Source organism: Carcharhinus amblyrhynchos, unplaced genomic scaffold, assembly GCF_965287045.1.
Source record: "Carcharhinus amblyrhynchos unplaced genomic scaffold, sCarAmb.v2.hapA scaffold_643, whole genome shotgun sequence".
NCBI lineage: Eukaryota > Metazoa > Chordata > Chondrichthyes > Carcharhiniformes > Carcharhinidae > Carcharhinus > Carcharhinus amblyrhynchos.
In genome coordinates this window covers 24,299-40,967 of record NW_027650383.1, presented here as the reverse complement: position 1 = coordinate 40,967, position 16,669 = coordinate 24,299, and the positions used below count along the sequence as shown (strand labels likewise).

Genomic DNA, 16,669 nt, shown 5'->3' with positions numbered 1-16,669 from the left:
CATAAGACATGGGAGCAGAATGAGGTCACTCGGCCCATCGAGTCTGCTCCGCCATTCAATCATGGCTGATATTTTTCTCATCCCCATTCTCCTGCCTTTTCCCCATAACCCCTGATCCTCTTATTAACTGAGAATCTATCATAGAATCATAGGATCACTAAAGTGTAAAAGGAGGCCATTCGGCCCATTGTGCCAGTACCACAACAGTTTCACCCAGGCCGTATCCCCGTAACCCACATTTTTACCCTGGCCAATCCCCCTGACACTAAGAGGCAATTTTGCATGGCCAATCCCCCTAACTCACACATCTTTGGACACTAAGGGGCAAATTAGCATGGCCTATCCACATAACCCGCACATCTTTGGACACTAAAAAGCAATTTAGCATAGTCAATCCACCTAATCTGTGGACAGTAAGAGGCAATTTAGCACGGCCAATCCACCTAACCCACACATTGTTGGATACTAAAGGGCAATTTAGCATGGCCAATCCCCCTAACCGACAGATCTTTGAACAGTGAAGGCCAATTTACCAAGGCCAATCCACCTAACCTACACATCTTTGGACACTAAGGGACAATTCAGCATGGCCATTCCACCTAACCAGCACATCTTTCAGACTGAGAGGGGAAACTGGAAGACCCGGAGGAAACCCATACAGACACAGGTAGAACATGCAAACTCGACACAGACAGTGACCCAAGGCTGGGAATCGAACCCAGGTCCCTGGCATTGTGAGGCAGCAGTGCTAACCCACTGTGCCATGTACGTAAGAACATAAGAAATAGGAGCAGGAGGCGGCCATCTAGCCCTTCGAGCCTGCCCCGCCATTCAGTAAGATCATGGCTGATCTGAAGTGGATCAGTTCCACTTTCCCGCTTTCTCTCCATAACCCTTAATTCCCCTGTCTGTTAAAACGCTCTGTAAATGTTGAATGTTGTTGAATATGAGTTGAGTATTATTAAATTGTGAGGACCGTGGAATAGTGGTGTCGATGACAGACTATGACATGAATGGTTACAGATGAGCTGGCTTGGGTGAGCAATGAACATACCCACTGGCACCGAATGTTAGACAGAGTATTAACTCAATCAGACAGGCAGCTGCAAATGCAGATTTAAGGGACAAAAGATTGGGAATTTTAAAGTACCATCGCTTAGAAACAGCTCAAAACATACAAAGAATTACTTTAAATTTAGGAGAATATCATGTGGGTTATGAGGAAAGAGCAGAAAAGCGAGATTAATTAGATATCTCTTTTAAACAGTTGAAAGTTTATTGTTATTGTGTCACAAGTAGGTTTACATTAACACTGCAATGAAGTTAGGGGCATTTCATTGCAGTGTTAATGTAAGCTTTACTTGTGACACTAATATATAAACTTTACTTCTATTGTCACCACACTCCGGTGCCTGTTCGGGTTCCACTGAGGGAGAATTTAGCACAGCCAATGCACCCTAACCAGCACGTCTTTCGGATTGAGAGAGGAAACCGGAGCACCCGGAGGAAACCCTCACAGACACGGGGAGAATGTGCAGTCTCCGCACAGACAGTGACTGTAATTAACATTGTAATTATTCTCATTAATCACTGGATTCGGGATGGCTAAAATCAGGGTCCCAGGCAGATGACAGATGAAGCCAGTTTGCCTTCCTGTGAGAATGAAGCTTGCATAGCGGGTTAGCGCTGCTGCCTCACAGCACTAGGAACCCGAGTTCAGTTCCAGCCTCGGGTCACTGTCTGTGTGGAGGCTGCACGTTCTCCCCGTGTCTGCGTGGGTTTCCTCCGGGTGCTCCGGTTTCCTCCCACAGTCTGAAAGATGCGCTGGTTCGGGAGATTGGCCGTGCTAAATTGCCCCTTAGTGTCCAAAGATGTGCAGGTTAGGTGCATTGGCCATGCTAAATTGCCCCTTAGTGTCCAAAGGTACAGACTGGTGAAACTGCCACACTATGGAGCGTCAGAGGGCTGCTGGTTCCCTGTGGAAGTTGTGTGCTAACAAGACCTTGCACTCTCAGAAGAGGGCAGAGGTGCACCGAGAAGAGGAAAACAAGAAATGAAATATTTATTCTGCCCCAGGATGTCAAAAACTGTCACCTACAATGAATCTGCAGGCTTTTAAGATCTAATTGTAACTTTTCCTCATCACTCCACCTTAACTGACCTCATGTCTACTCACAATGTATCGAACCCGGGTCCCTGGCGCTGTGAGACAGCACTGTTCCACCGTGCTGCCCATTGTTCCACCATGCCACCCATCATAGGAACAGTCACGATGGTTCAAATGGTCTTGTTCTGTTTGGTAAGATTCAAGGCTGCAGCAGCCATTTTGGACATTGCAGGGTTGCAGAAGTGCTGGGATAATCGGTCAATTTATTCTTTGGTCAAGGGAGGTGAATGGACAGGCCGTGAGGAGAAGCCTCTGCTCTTCAGAATGTGAAACAGGGGCTGGTTAGGCAGCACGGTGGCACAGTGGGTTACCACTGCTGCCTCACAGCACCAGGTTGAAGTCCAACCAGTTTATTTGATAGTAATCCCACAAGCTTTTGGAAACGGTGTTCCTTCATCAGGTGTGTGGAAGGTTCTGATCAGAGAACACGCCTGATGAAGGAACACCGTTTCCGAAAGCTTGTGGGATTACTATCAAATAAACTGGTTGGACTTCAACCTGGTGCTGTGAGATTTCTTATTGTGTTTACGCCAGTCCAACGCCGGCATCTCTACATCATGACGACCATCAACGCCTCACAGCACCAGGGACCCCGGGTTTGATTCCCGGCTTGGGTCACTGTCTGAGTGGAGTCTGCACGTTCTCCCCCCTTTTCTGCATGGGTTTCCTCCCATATTCTGAAAGACGTGCTGGTTAGGTACGTGGACCCAAACAGGCACCAGACAGTGGCGACTAGTGGAATCTCACTGCACCGTTAATATAAGCCTTATTTGGGACCAATAAATAACCTGTAACAACAACCTCGACCAGCAGAGTAAGCACCTTGGGCTAAATGTTTACCCAGAGACCAACATCTGCTGAAATATGACACTCCCTCAGCTCAGCAGCGGCCTCTTCTCCAACCTCAATTCCTGCAGCAGGACTCATCAGAACCTTCTGACCCAGAGACCCATCAGCAGAGATGTGCTGTAAAGCTCAATAGAGGTTCAGTTTTACACAAACTCAGCAAGAACATTTATGTCACGTAAAGATGATGCACACTACATATATTAGTTATTGAATCATATATTCCTCCAGTGCAGGAGGCCATTCAGCCCATCGAGTCTGCATCGACCACAATCCCACCCAGTCCCCTTCCCCATAACCCCATACATTTACCTTGCTAACCCTCTGACTCTACGGTCATTTAGCACGGCCAATCCCCCTAGCCCGCACACCTTTGGACACTAGGGTCAATTTAGCATGGCCAATCCACCTAACCTGTACATCTTTGGACACTTCGGGACAATTCAGCACGGCCAATCCACCTAACCTGCATATCTTTTGGACTGTGGGAGGAAACCGGAGCACCCGGAGGAAACCCACACAGACACGGGGAGAATGTGCAGACTCCACACAGACAGTGGCCCAAGCCAGGAATCGAACCCAGGCTCCTGGCGCTGTGAGCTACATGCAGCAAGAGGTTTGCGACATTAAAAAGCAGAATAAAGAGGAACACCAGTGAGCGTATAAGAATTTCTCTTTGTTTTTGAGAGTGTGACAATGGATATGAATGTAATTTCCTTCAAGTGGTCTCTCCACGAATGCAGAGTAGGGTGTGAGGAGGGATGTTAAATGGAACAATTGCCCGCAGGGTGAGCTGTACAGTAAATCGTGTCTGATTCACCGCAGCTAGGTTCAGAAGTCACAACCTCAAAGGTCAACACTGACCTTGTTCCTTCCCCCTCCCCTGGCGTCCCTTATCTCTCCCTCACACGAGGGCAGGAAAAAACTTGCCGCCTTCCGCCAGCAAGGCGTCACTTTCTGAAAACCACCCCTGACCCGGTCACAGGAACTGGGCTGCAAGGAAGGGAATGCTTAAAGGCTTGTACTGGTGCCAGCTTTCTGTGCTTTGTCTCATCAACACGGCATCCTCCCTCCTCTCTCCTAGTTGGTGGGATTACAGTGCAAAATTACAATGCTCTGTTCGTACCAAGGACTGGGCGGGTGCCATATCCCAGATGCTGCAATTTAATCCCGCTGAGAGCTTTAAGAAGGATTGTCCTCAAATTATAGAACGCCTACAGTGCAGAAAAAGGTCACTTGGTCCATCGGGTTTGCACAAACCCAATCACATCCAGCCCCTATCCCCCTAAGCCCCCTGTATTTACCATCGCTAGTCCCCATGACACTCAGTGGCAATTTAGCAATCAACCTAACCCGCACATCTTTGGACACTAAGGGCTAATTTAGCATGACCAATCCACCTAATCCGCACATCTTTGGACAGTAAGGGACAATTTAGCATGGCCAATCCACCTAACCCGCACATCTTTGGACAGTAAGGGACAATTTAGCATGGCCAATCCATCTAACCTTCACATCTTTGGACCGTGGGAGGAACCCGGAGGAAACACACACAGACACAGGGGAGAGGAGTACGTGCACACTCTGCACAGACAGTGACTCAAGCTGGGAATCGAACCCGGGTCCAGTGGCACTGTAAGGCAGCAGTGCTAACCCACTGTGCCACCGTGCCATCTTCTTTTAGAATTGAGAAGTGAAGGGTTTTGTTCCAGGATGCATCGTGAGAAGAGATGAGGCAAGATAAGGTGGAGTGATTAGGAAAAGGTACAACTAAATTTTAAAATCCTGCAGATTCATTGTAAGTGACAATTTTGACACCCTGGGGCAGAATAAAAATTTGTTTTTTGTTTTCCTCTTCTCGGTTTACCTCTGCCTTCTTCTCCTAGTTAGCACACAACTTCCGCAGGCAACCAGCAGCCCTTCAACACAGCATAGTGTGGCAGTTTCACCAAGCTCCCCCTCACAGGAAGGCAAACTGGTTTCATCTGCCATTTTTCTGGGACCCTGATTTTAGCATCTCAAATCCAAGGATTAACAAGAGTAATTGCAACGCCTCCAATACCCAGTCCATCACGCAAACCAGCCTCCTGTTCATAGACTCTGTCTGCACTTCCCGCTGCCTCGGGAAAAGCAACCAGCGTATTCAAGGACCCCCATGCATCCCAGACATTCTCTCTTCCATCTTCTTCTGTTAGGAAAAGATACAACACTGAAGTCACGTACCAACCAACTCAAGAACAGCTTCTTCCCTGCTGCCATCAGACTTTTGAATGGAACTACCTCGCATTAAGCTGATCTTTCTCTACACCCTAGCTAACACTACATTCTGCACCTTCTGCTTTCCTTCTCTAAGAAAAGCATACTTTGCCTGTATAAGGGGAGACGATGGTTGAATGGTATTATCACTGGATTATTAATCCAAAAATTCAACTAATGTTCTGGGGACCCGGGTTCGAATCCTGCCATGGCAAATGGTGGAATTTGAATTCAGTAAAAAAAATCTGGAATTAAGAATCTACTGACGACCGTGAAACCCACTGTCGATTGTCAGAAAAACCCATCTGGTTCACTAATGTCGTTTAGGGAAGGCAATCTGCCATCCTTACCCGGTCTGGCCTACCTGTGACTCCAGAGCCACAGCAATGTGGTTGAATCTCAGCTGCCCCTCCAAGGGCAACTAGAGATGGGCAATAAATGCTGACCAGCCAGTGACGCCCACGTCCCACAAACAAATTAAAAAAAAGCCGCAAGAAACAATACTTTTCACTGTATCCCAATACGTGACAATAAGAAATTAAATCTATGTACTCTATGAATGGTATGCTTTGTATAGCGCGCAAGGAACAATACTTTTCACTGTATCCCAATACATGTGACAATAATAAATTAAATCTGTGTTCTCTATGAACGGTATGCTTTGTCTGTATAGCGCACAAGAAACAATACTTTACACTGTGTCCCAATACACGTGACAATAATAAATCAAACTAAATTAATGCTGTGGGTCAGAAGGTTAGAGGGCTAATGCTGGTACATTTCTGGTTTGTGCATTCCAGGTTGGTCAATGGGTACAGTTCACAGGGACAGCCAATGAACGAAACTGCAGGAAGGAGGGAAAATCTGTGGGTCTTTTTGGAAGAAGCGTTAAATGCAGGTATTAGCGTTGATGAAAAAAAAAGACCCACTGGTTGGAGGGGCAGCGCAGGGTCCCACTGAGTGGAAGGCTGCTGCATTAACCCTCCCGGTCTACTGGAATTCCTCATTTTAGAAGAGAGGGAAAAACAGGATGGGAAAAGTCTTATCAGGCCTCTCTCGGGCAGCTCACCAACGAAAGCCTGACACCAAAAAAAAGCATACAATTCCTGTGAGGGCTTAGTGGGCAATTACACAGTGTGAAGTGGTGGCAAGCCGCACAGGCAAGGATGCTTCCGAGTTTGATTCCTGGCCTGTGCCGAGTCAGCTGATTCAGTAGAGGAGGACTGGATTCCTGCTATTCGTTTCTGCTGGACTGGTTAAGGGGAGTACGCAAAAAGAAAGCAGCCAGGTTCACAAACCCAAATGAAGAAATTTCTCCTCACCTCAGTCCTTAAACGGTCAAAACCTTATTCTGAGGCACGGGGATTAATTTTAACTAGCCCAAAGTCCGTGCCCTTTATAATCAGGTATTCTGAATGCCTTCTTTCTCACCCCTGCCTCAAAAAGGACAGTGCCTTCAAGAGAGGAGGAGACTAATTTGCAACTCAAAGAATAGGCAGACTGTCAAACTGAAAAGAATTAAATGCCTCTTTAGTACTCAGGCTGTGTGGGATTTCATTGCAGTTGAATTCAAGAAGCCCACCAACCCCTCTACTTTCTCAGAAGACAAAGGAAATTTGGCATGTCTGCTACGACTCTCACCAAATTTTACAGATGCACCATAGAAAGCATTTTTTCTGGTTGTATCACAGGTTGGTATGGCTCCTGCTCTGTCCAAGATCACAACAAGCTACAAAGGGTAATGGACAAACCCCACTCCATCATGCAAACCAGCCTCCCATACACTGACTCTGTCTACTCTTCCCGCTGCCTCACGAAAAGCAGCCGGCATAATCAAGAACCCCATGTACCCTGGACATGTCTTTACAAGAGGCAAGCATAAGTTTACACAATTATAAATTATTGCAATCATAAAGGAACTCAAGGCACAAAAACAGGCCATTCAGCCCAACAGACCCATGTGGGTGTTTATGCTCCATACAAGCCTCCTCCCCATCCCCTTCATCAGTATAGCCTTCTGATCCATTCATCCTCCAGCATGTAACTAACTAGCTTCCCCTTAAACACTGTCACAGCGCTAAAGGACACAAGGGTTTTGGCTGCGTTTGCTCCAAAAGCGAAGACCTTTCAGAGATAAGGTTCAACATTAAACAGGATCGTATAATCGTAGTGTTGAAGAGGCCCTTCGGCCCATTGAGTCCACAGCAACAGGACAACAGAGTGGCAGAGTGGGTTAGCACTGCTGCCTCACAGCAGCAGGAACCCAAAATCTTCCATCATCATTCACAGCTGGGGCTTTCCAGTGCCGCTGAAAGTGAACAGAGCTTTGGTTGGAATGCAATGCCGAGTTTCCCATTCTCGCTCGTAAACGGCTCCCGCCGCAGATGAGGCCACAGAGTCTTGACTCTACGACCTATGCTGCCCCCTGGCTTAGTCACCCTACCTGTGATCATCTGCTGTGCGTCATACGGTTCCATGTAGCCGTCGTTCTCCCCCACCCGCTCTGCGTCGTTCTGTCCTGTCTCTCGTTTCTTCGCGTCATAGGGATCTGCATAATCCTCCAAGATGATGACCTGTAAGAGAAAAGAGTGAAGTCAGGTGCCCAATTAATGACTTCATTAACATGCTAGCCTTCCCTTGGGATGTAATTAACTTTTATTTCTTATTTTTCCTCCCATTTAATCTCCAAGTGCATCTATTCCTCATCCCCTGCTGAGCTCAAGAGCAGAAGACTAGGCCAAGATCACAGACCCTCCACAGAACGTGCTCCTGTCGACATCAATGGAGATGAAGTAGAAAGGGTTGAGATCTTCAGGTTTTTAGGTGTCCGATCACAAACAACCTGTCCTAGTACCCCCCCCATGCCGTCACTATAGTTAAGAAAGCCCCACCAACGCCTCTACTTTCTCAGAAGACTAAAGAAATTTGTCATGTCAGCTACGACCCTCACCAACCTTTACAGATGCTCCATAGAAAGCATTCTTTCTGGTTGTATCACAGCTTGGTATGGCCCCTGCTCTGCCCAAGATCACAAGGAACTACAAAAGGTCGTGAATGTAGCCCAATCCATCACACAAACCAGCCTCCCATCCATTGTCTACATTTCCCTCAGGGAAAAGCAGCCAGCATAATTAAGGACCCCACTCACCCCGGACATTCTCTATCCCACCTTCTTCTGTCGAGAAAAGATACAAAAATCTGAGGTCACGTACCGACTGATTCAAAAACAGTTTCTTCCCTGCTGCTGTCAAGACTTTTGAATAGACCTACCTTGCATTAAATTGATCTTTCTCTGGACCTGAGCCAAAACTGCAACACTACATTCTGTACTCTCTCCTTTCCTTCTCTGAATGGTGTGCTTTGTCTGTATAGCGTGCAAGAAACGATACTTTTCACTGTTTCCCAATATATGAGATAATAGTAAATAAAACCTACGTACTCTATGAATGATATGGTTGATCTGTACAGTGTGCAAGAAACAATATTTTTCACTGTACCCCAATACATGTGAAATAATAAATCAAATGAAATCATTTTTCTTCTCCCCCAAGTACTCTATGAATGGTATGCTTTGTCTGTATAGCGCGCAAGTACCAATACTTTTCACTATATATTAATACGTGACAATAACAAATCAAATCAAAGTTCAAGAATAGAAAACCAGGCCAGATCACAGACCCTCCGTCCCTTTAAGCTGCAAAGCATCTAGACTACACTTAATTCTTCCTCTTGGAGGAATCGGTCTCCGTAAGAACTCAGGAAAGCATCATAGTTTATTTACAGAAGGTAAAATAAATCCTCGACTATGGTGTGCACACACTAGTCCCTGTCAGGGACAAATGGTTTTGCAGGCCCAATCCTGCAGTCCACACTTGTAAAAGGCTCATTGCCTGTTACCAGGGGAACTCGTACACAACAAGCCTCCACAGGGAGCTCAAATCAGTGATTCCTCATGGATCTTGCGGAGGTTATCATTGAATTATCAAATCCCTCTGGCTTGGTGACACAGTGGGTTAGCACTGCTGCCTCACAGCGCCAGGGACCCAGGTTCGATTCCCAGCTTGGGTCACTGACTGTGCAGAGTCTGCACGTTCTCCCTGTGTCTGCGGGGATTCCTCTGGGTGCTCTGGTTTCCTCCCACAGTCTGAACGACATGATGGTTAAGGTGCATTGACCCGAACAGCCGCTGGAGCGCGGCGACAAGGGGAACTTCACAGGAACTTCAGTGCAGTGTTAGTGTAAACTTTACTTGTGACTAATAAACAAACTTTAACTTCATCTGTGGGAGGAAACCAGAGCACCCGGAAGAAACCCACACAGAAATGGGAGGAGAACGTGCAAACTCCACACAGACAGTGACCCAACCTGGGAATCTAACCTGGGTCCCTGGTGCTGTGAGACAGCAGTGCTAACCACTCTACCACCGTGCCGCTGTTGCAACTGTAGCATTAAAGTATATTTATTAGTCACAAGTAATGTTTATGTTAACACTGCAATGAAGTTACTGTGAAATTCCCCTAGTTGCCACACTCTGGTGCATGTTCGGGTTACACTGAGGGAGAATTTAGCACGGCCAATCCACCCTAACCAGCACATCTTTCAGACTGTGGGAGGAAACCAGAGCATCTGGAGGAAACCCACGCAGATACGGGAAGAACATGCAGACTCCATACAGACAGTGACCCAAGCTGGGACTCAAACCTGGGTCCCCGGTGTTGTGAGGCAGCAGTGCTAACCACTGTGCCGCTGTTGTGTTTTTAACATTAAAATAAAGTTTATTTATTAGTCACAAGTAAGGCTTACATTAACACTGCAATGAAGTTACTGTGAAATTATCCTAATCGTCACAGTCTGGCACCTGTTCAGGTCAATGTACCCTAACCAGCATGTCTGTCAGAGTGTGGGAGGAAACCCACTCAGACACGGGGGTGAACGTGGAAATTCCACACAGACAGTGACCTGAGCCGGGAATCGAACCCTCCCCCGGGGTCCTGACGCTGTGAGGCTGCAGTGCTAACCCACAGTGCCACCCCCATTTGATTACATTTCTATAAAAGTACTTCACTGGCTGTGGAGAACTTTGGAACATCCTGTGGTTATTAAGAGGCGCTACAGAAATTCACGGCTATCTTTATTACTTACAGCAACTAAGGCCTGCCAATCGAGCTGGAAGCAGAAGGGTTGTCCAGGACATTATTACCCCCTCAACCTGAACCACCACCAAACACAATAAATCACCACTGATTTAAAACCTTTTGTGGGACATTGTTCATGCACAATGTAGCTTCCTGTCTAAGATGTCACTGAATATTTAAAAGTAGTTTACTGCGTGGCTTGCTGAGCCACTGCACAATGCCAAGGGATTAAACAACCTCCTACCGTATCCTGTTTGGCTTTCCCACTTTCTTCATCCTCTGCCGCATTCGGAATCCTGTTCATCGGATTCTTCCCATTCTTCTCTTGGTTCTCCACCTTGATCAACCTGTGCTTGGATGAAATGTAGGAGGACCCTGACAGCTTCCCGGTATTCAGTCCCGCTTTGCCAGAGTTCTTCCCAGTTAACTTGCCCAAGTTCAACCCGGTCTTCCCTGGACTCGGCCCCGTTTTCCCAGATTTCAATCCGTTCTTCCCCGTGTTTGCCCCGGTTATTTTTCCAAGATTCAGCCCAGTTTTCCCAGGACTTTGACTAGCCGTTTTGCCGGCTTTGGGGTCAGCTTTCCCGGCTTTGGGGTCAGGCGTCTTCCCGGCTTTCGGGTCAGGTTTCCCAGTTTTCAAATCCGCCTTCCTGGCTTTGGGGTCGGGTTTCCCACTCTTCGCATCGACCTTCTCCGACTTGGGGTCCGTCTTCCCGGTTTTCAAATCCGTTTTCCCCGCTTTCAGGTCAGGCTTCGATTCGGTTTTGGCCGGACCCCTCCCGGTAATTTTCCCTGGATTCAAGCCAAGTTTTCCGGAAAGGCTTTGTCCGGATTTACTGGGATTTTGTACCCGTTTCACCAACGGACTTTTGACCGGCTTTCCAATTTCTTCACCATTCCCGGGATCCGTGTTGGAATTTTTGATGTTTTTTCCTGGGATACTGTTTCTGGTTTCCCCAGATCCTTTGGGCGGTTTTCCATTGTCTCTCTTTATCGTCAATCCATTTTTTATTAGCCCCGTAGGCTTCTTCCCTTGAATGAGGTTTTTGGTTGACTCCGTCTTCCCTCGTATCAGTGTGCTGGCGGTGGTTTTCCCTTGGGTTCCGGCAGGCTTCCCCTTTGTCCCAGTGTTTACTGCTTTCCCCAGTTTCCCTCGCTCCGGTTCACCTCTCTCTGCGACCCCTTTCACCTCTCTCCCGGTGCCCCGAGGGTTCACCTCGCCCTGGACGGCGCGCCGATTCCTGTTCACTCCCTCGCTATCCACACCGGCTCGGCTTGTCCCTGTGCCCTCCGGCTTTGGCCGAGTCTTTAGGCTCAGCTGAAAATCCTTGAACCACTTTGCCATAGCGAGGAGCGGTGATGCGAGTTGCACAGACTTAGGTGCCTATCGAGTGCGGCAACACCAATCCTGAAGGTCTCCAAGCCCCAGAGTAAATCACAGTGCAGAGCACTGGGACAGTCCTTTCGTCCTCACAAAACGTTAGCTCAAAGTCCGTTGTTACATCCAGGGCAGATAGATCAGCATAGTCTCCTTCCAGTTACATTTTCCTCCAGTTTGTGCCTTCCAGTCCAATAGCCTCCCTCCTGCCCTCTGAGCACCTCCGCCTGTTGCAGACGTGGGCTAGTTCACACAGCTTATTCCTCTCGCTAGCCTTCAAACTCCCGCTTCCTGTCATTGTGAGCTTGAGTGATGACAAGTGGAGCCACTTCCACTTCTACGGACACCTGATAATTTAACAGTGGCTAGAGAGAGAGAAAAAAAACACACACACATTTTCCATCCACAGCTATTGTGCTCGTTCCTGTTTAAGTGGGGCACAGTCAGTCATAGGGACAAGCATTCAAGGCAGGAGTGAACTGAAACCCCCGTTTTCTTTTCTATGCTGACACCTCTTTTTTATTAACTTCAAATACAGTTGTTTGCTCTGAGCCATGAATCACCACGCTCCTCTGATGTGCTGTTCTACACAGGGATGTGATACAATGAATACTGATTGATATCCCACAACTTCAAAAGCATCCCTCTAAATGCAAGGCTCCACAAGTGGTGCCCAGTGAAAGCAGGAAGCAGGGAAAGAAAGGATTACGAAGACTTGCATTCACACAGTGAGTCATCGCGAAAATCTCTCAAGGTCCTTCACGTACAGCTTGGCAAGTATCTCTTCACCGTGCTCTTGTACTCACAAGATGCTGAACTGGAACATGTGAGGTGATCCTTTTTACACCAGTGAGACCATTTTCTAAAAATAATTTGTCACAAGTTGGACTCGTCACCAACTTTTACAGATGCACCATAGAAAGCATTCTCTCTGGCTGTATCACAGCTTGATATGGGCTTCTGCTCTGCCCAAGACCGCAAGGAACTACAAAAGGGTCGTGAATGAAGCCCAATCCCATCACGTAAACCAGCCTCCCATCCATTGACTCTGTCTACACTTCCCGCTGCCTCGGAGAAAAGCAGCCAGCATAATTAAGAACCCCCATGCACCCCGGACATTCTCTCTTCCACCTTCTTCCATCAGGAAAAAGATACAAAAATCTGAGGTCACATACCGGCCATCTCAAGAACAGCTTCTTCCCTGCTGCTGTCAGACTTTTGAATGGACCTACTTTGCACTAAATTGATCTTCCTCTGGACCAAAGCCAAGACTGTAACACTACATTCTGTACTCTCTCCTTTCCTTCTCTGAATGGTATGCTTTGTCTGTATAGTGCGCAAGAAACAATACTTTTCACTGTATCCCAATACGTGTGACAATAATAAATCAAATCAAAATCAAATGACTGCACGGGTTTTCTCTGGGTGCTCCGGTTTCCTCCCACAGTCTGAAAGACATGTTGGTTAGGTGCACTGACCTGAATAAGTACCGGACTGTGGCGACTAGAGGCATTTCATAGTGACTTCATTGCAATGTTAATGCAAGTCTTACTTGCGACGAATAAATAAACTTTAACTTTAAACCAGCCAGCATAACTAAGGACCCCGCACACCCCGGACATTCTCTCTTCCACCTTCTTCTGTCGAGAAAAAGATACAAAAGTCTGAGACCACGTACCGACCGACTCAACAACAGCTTCTTCCCTGCTGCCGTCAGACCTCTAAATGGACTTACCTCCCATTAAATAGTCTATACTCTAGCTATGACTGTAACATTACATTCTGCACCCTCTCCTTTCCCTCTCTATGAATGGTATGCTTTGTCTGTATAGTATGCAAGAAACAATAGTTTTCACAGCATCCCAATACATGTGACAATAATAAATTAAATAAAATCAAATGAAATCAGAACTGATCTCTTTTTTAGAGCATATGACTCTTCTACTTTTCTCAAGAGCGACCAAACACAGCCCATCAATCCTCTCCTAAAGTGTATACCCACACATTTCTGGTATTATCCTACTGAATGTTCTCTGCATCCTCCCCAGTTAAAATACCATTTTATGATATGGAGATCAGAAATGCTCACAGTATTCAAATGTGGTCTAATCAAGATTTGATCCCGGTTTAGCAGAACTTGCAAACTTTTCAGTTCGATAACAGGAATGGAAGGGAGGTACTCAGCCTCTCAGATTTATGTCCACTTGTTGGAGAATCTACAACTAAAGGGTGGCTTTTTAAAAATAAGAGGCTGCTCATGTAGGACCGAGATAAGGAGGGTCTTGGGTCTTCGGAACTCTCTTTCTCCAAAGGCAGTGGAAGCAGAGTCTCTGCACACTTTTAAGGCAGAGCTAGGTAGATTCTTGATAAACAAGGGGAGGGGAAGGATTATCAGGGGTCAAGTTACAATCAGATCAACCAACTCAATAACAGCTTCTTCCCTGCTGCTGTCAGACTTTTGAACGGACCCACCTCGCATTAAGTTGATCTTTCTCTGTACCCTAGCTATGACTGTAACACTACATTCTGCACCCTCTCCTTTCCTGCTCGACGAACGGTATGCTTTGTCTGTATAGCACCCAAGAAACAATACTTTTCACTGCATCCCAATACGTGATAATAATAAATAAATGATAAGAAACAAATTAAAAGTCTGAGATCACGTACCAGCCGACTCAAGAACAGCTTCTTCCCTGCTGCCATCAGACTTTTGAATGGACCTACCTCGCATTACGCTGATCTTTCTCTACACCCTCGCTGTGACTGGAACACTACATTCTGCACTCTCTCCTTTCCTTCTCTATGAATGGTATGCTTTGACTGTATAGTGCACAAGAAACAATACTTTTCACTGTATCCCAATACATGTGACAATAGTAAATCAAATCAAATCTAAGTACTCGATAAACAGTATGCTTTGTCTGTATAGCGTGCAAGAAACAATACTTTTCTCTGTATACTAATAAATGTGACAATAATAAATCAAATCTATGTACTCTCAAGAACGGTATGCTTTGTCTATACAGCATGCAAGAAACATTACTTTTCACTGTATACTAATAAATGTGACAATAATAAATTAAAACAAATACTAATCCCCTAACCCGCACATCTTTGGACAATAAGAGGCAATTTATCATGCAGAAGGAGGCCATTTGGCCCATCGAGTCTGCATCAACTCACACCCAAGCTTACCCATGTACTTACCCTGACAATTTCCCCCTAAGACATATAATCTTTGGACACTAAGGGGCAATTTAGCATGGCCAATCCACCCTAACCTGCACATCTTTGGACACTAAGGGACAATTTAGCATGGCCAATCCACCCTAACCCGCACATCTTTGGACACTAAGGGGCAATAGGTAGAAGGGAAAAGGATGAGGACAAGGTGTAGTTTATACACTGGGAGGGGCCAATGGCAGTAACAGAGCCAGGAGCAGTAGCTTCCCCCTCCTCCTCCTCTGACTGAGGAAGGGCCAATGGCACAAGATGGCGGCGGGGCGGGCGCCGCACGCGCTGGCCCTTCCCGCCCTCCCCGAGGGCTGCCGGGTAACGGCCGTGCGGGGGCGGAAGTGACCTCCCAGCCGGCAACAACCCGCCGGGGAAGCCGGCCCGAGCGGGGCGGGAGGCTGGGTTTCCGGTCACGTGGGGGGTGAGTGGTGGGCGGGGCTAAGAGACTATTTCCTGTCGGGCGGGAGTGGGGGGTAGGGCGATGGAGGTCGAGGTTGTGGAGGGTGAGGTGTTGTCTCTCTCTGTGTGGCTCATCATGGCTCCCACTCTTCCAGCTCCACTCCCACTATCTCCTCCCTACTCAGCTGGGCCCAGGCTGATGCCCACCAGCTTGACACCAACCTCCAAGCTGATGCCAGGCACCTGCCACCACCAAGTGACCCCTGGGCTGCCATGACCACTGATGGGCTGAATGGCCTCATCCAATGTCGTACAAGACCCAATTGGCAATATTCCCTCACACGAAATGCATCAGATACCCACTGTGGGTATCTGTTATTCTAAATATAAACCACCCTGAACCCCTCAATTAGATTCCAGTCTGTAACTCACTCCCGGGTATCTGTTATTCTAAATATAAACCACCCTGAACCCCTCAATTAGATTCCAGTCTGTAACTCACTCCCGGGTATCTGTTATTCTAAATATAAACCACCCTGAACCCCTCAATTAGATTCCAGTCTGTAACTCACTCCCGGGTATCTGTTATTCTATATATAAACCACCCGAACCCCTGGATTAGATTCCAGTCTGTAACTCACTCCCGGGAATCTGTTATTCTATATATAAACCACCCTGAACCCCTGGATTAGATTCCAGTCTGTAACTCACTCCCAGGAATCTGATATTTGATATATAAACCACCCTGAACCCCTCGATTAGATTCCAGTCTGTAACTCACTCCCTGGAATCTGTTATTCTATATATAAACCATCCCGAACCCATCGATTAGATTCCAGTTTGTAACTCACTCCCGGGTATCTGTTATTCTATATATAAACCACCCAGAACCCCTTGATTAGATTCCAGTCTGTAACTCACTCCTGCATATCTGTTATTCTATATATAAACCACCCCGAACCCCTCGTTTAGATTCACTCCTGGGTATCTGTTATTCTATACATCAACCCCTCGATTAGATTCCGGACTGTAACTAACCCCTGGATGGTTGTATTCTAAATATAAACCCCCAAGTATCCTAATTATATCATGAGCTTTAACCCACTCTCAGCTAATTGTTATTCAATGTAAATGCACCCCAGTCTCCCCCAAATCACTTTGATTAGATTCCAGCCTGTCTGTCTCTTCTGGATATTTAATTTTGCTTAATCTGCTCCTTGTTATACTTTGTTGGATCGTATATAGGAGTGCTGT

The 16,669-nt window shown here is 46.8% G+C and overlaps 1 protein-coding gene across 1 annotated transcript in view; it reads right to left on the bottom strand.

Moving 5' to 3' along the window:
• The window catches only part of LOC145339732 (uncharacterized), a 39,494-nt gene extending 27,373 nt beyond the window's left edge, over positions 1 to 12,121 (bottom strand). Inside the window, exons 1-2 of the mRNA XM_080184257.1 lie at positions 10,649 to 12,121; positions 7,713 to 7,842 (exon numbers count right to left, since the gene is read on the bottom strand). Coding sequence (XP_080040383.1) covers positions 7,713 to 7,842; positions 10,649 to 11,749 — 1,231 coding nt within the window. The 5' untranslated portion in view covers positions 11,750 to 12,121. The remainder of the gene's footprint in view (positions 1 to 7,712; positions 7,843 to 10,648) is intronic.
• Between the last annotated feature and the right edge of the window lie 4,548 nt (positions 12,122 to 16,669).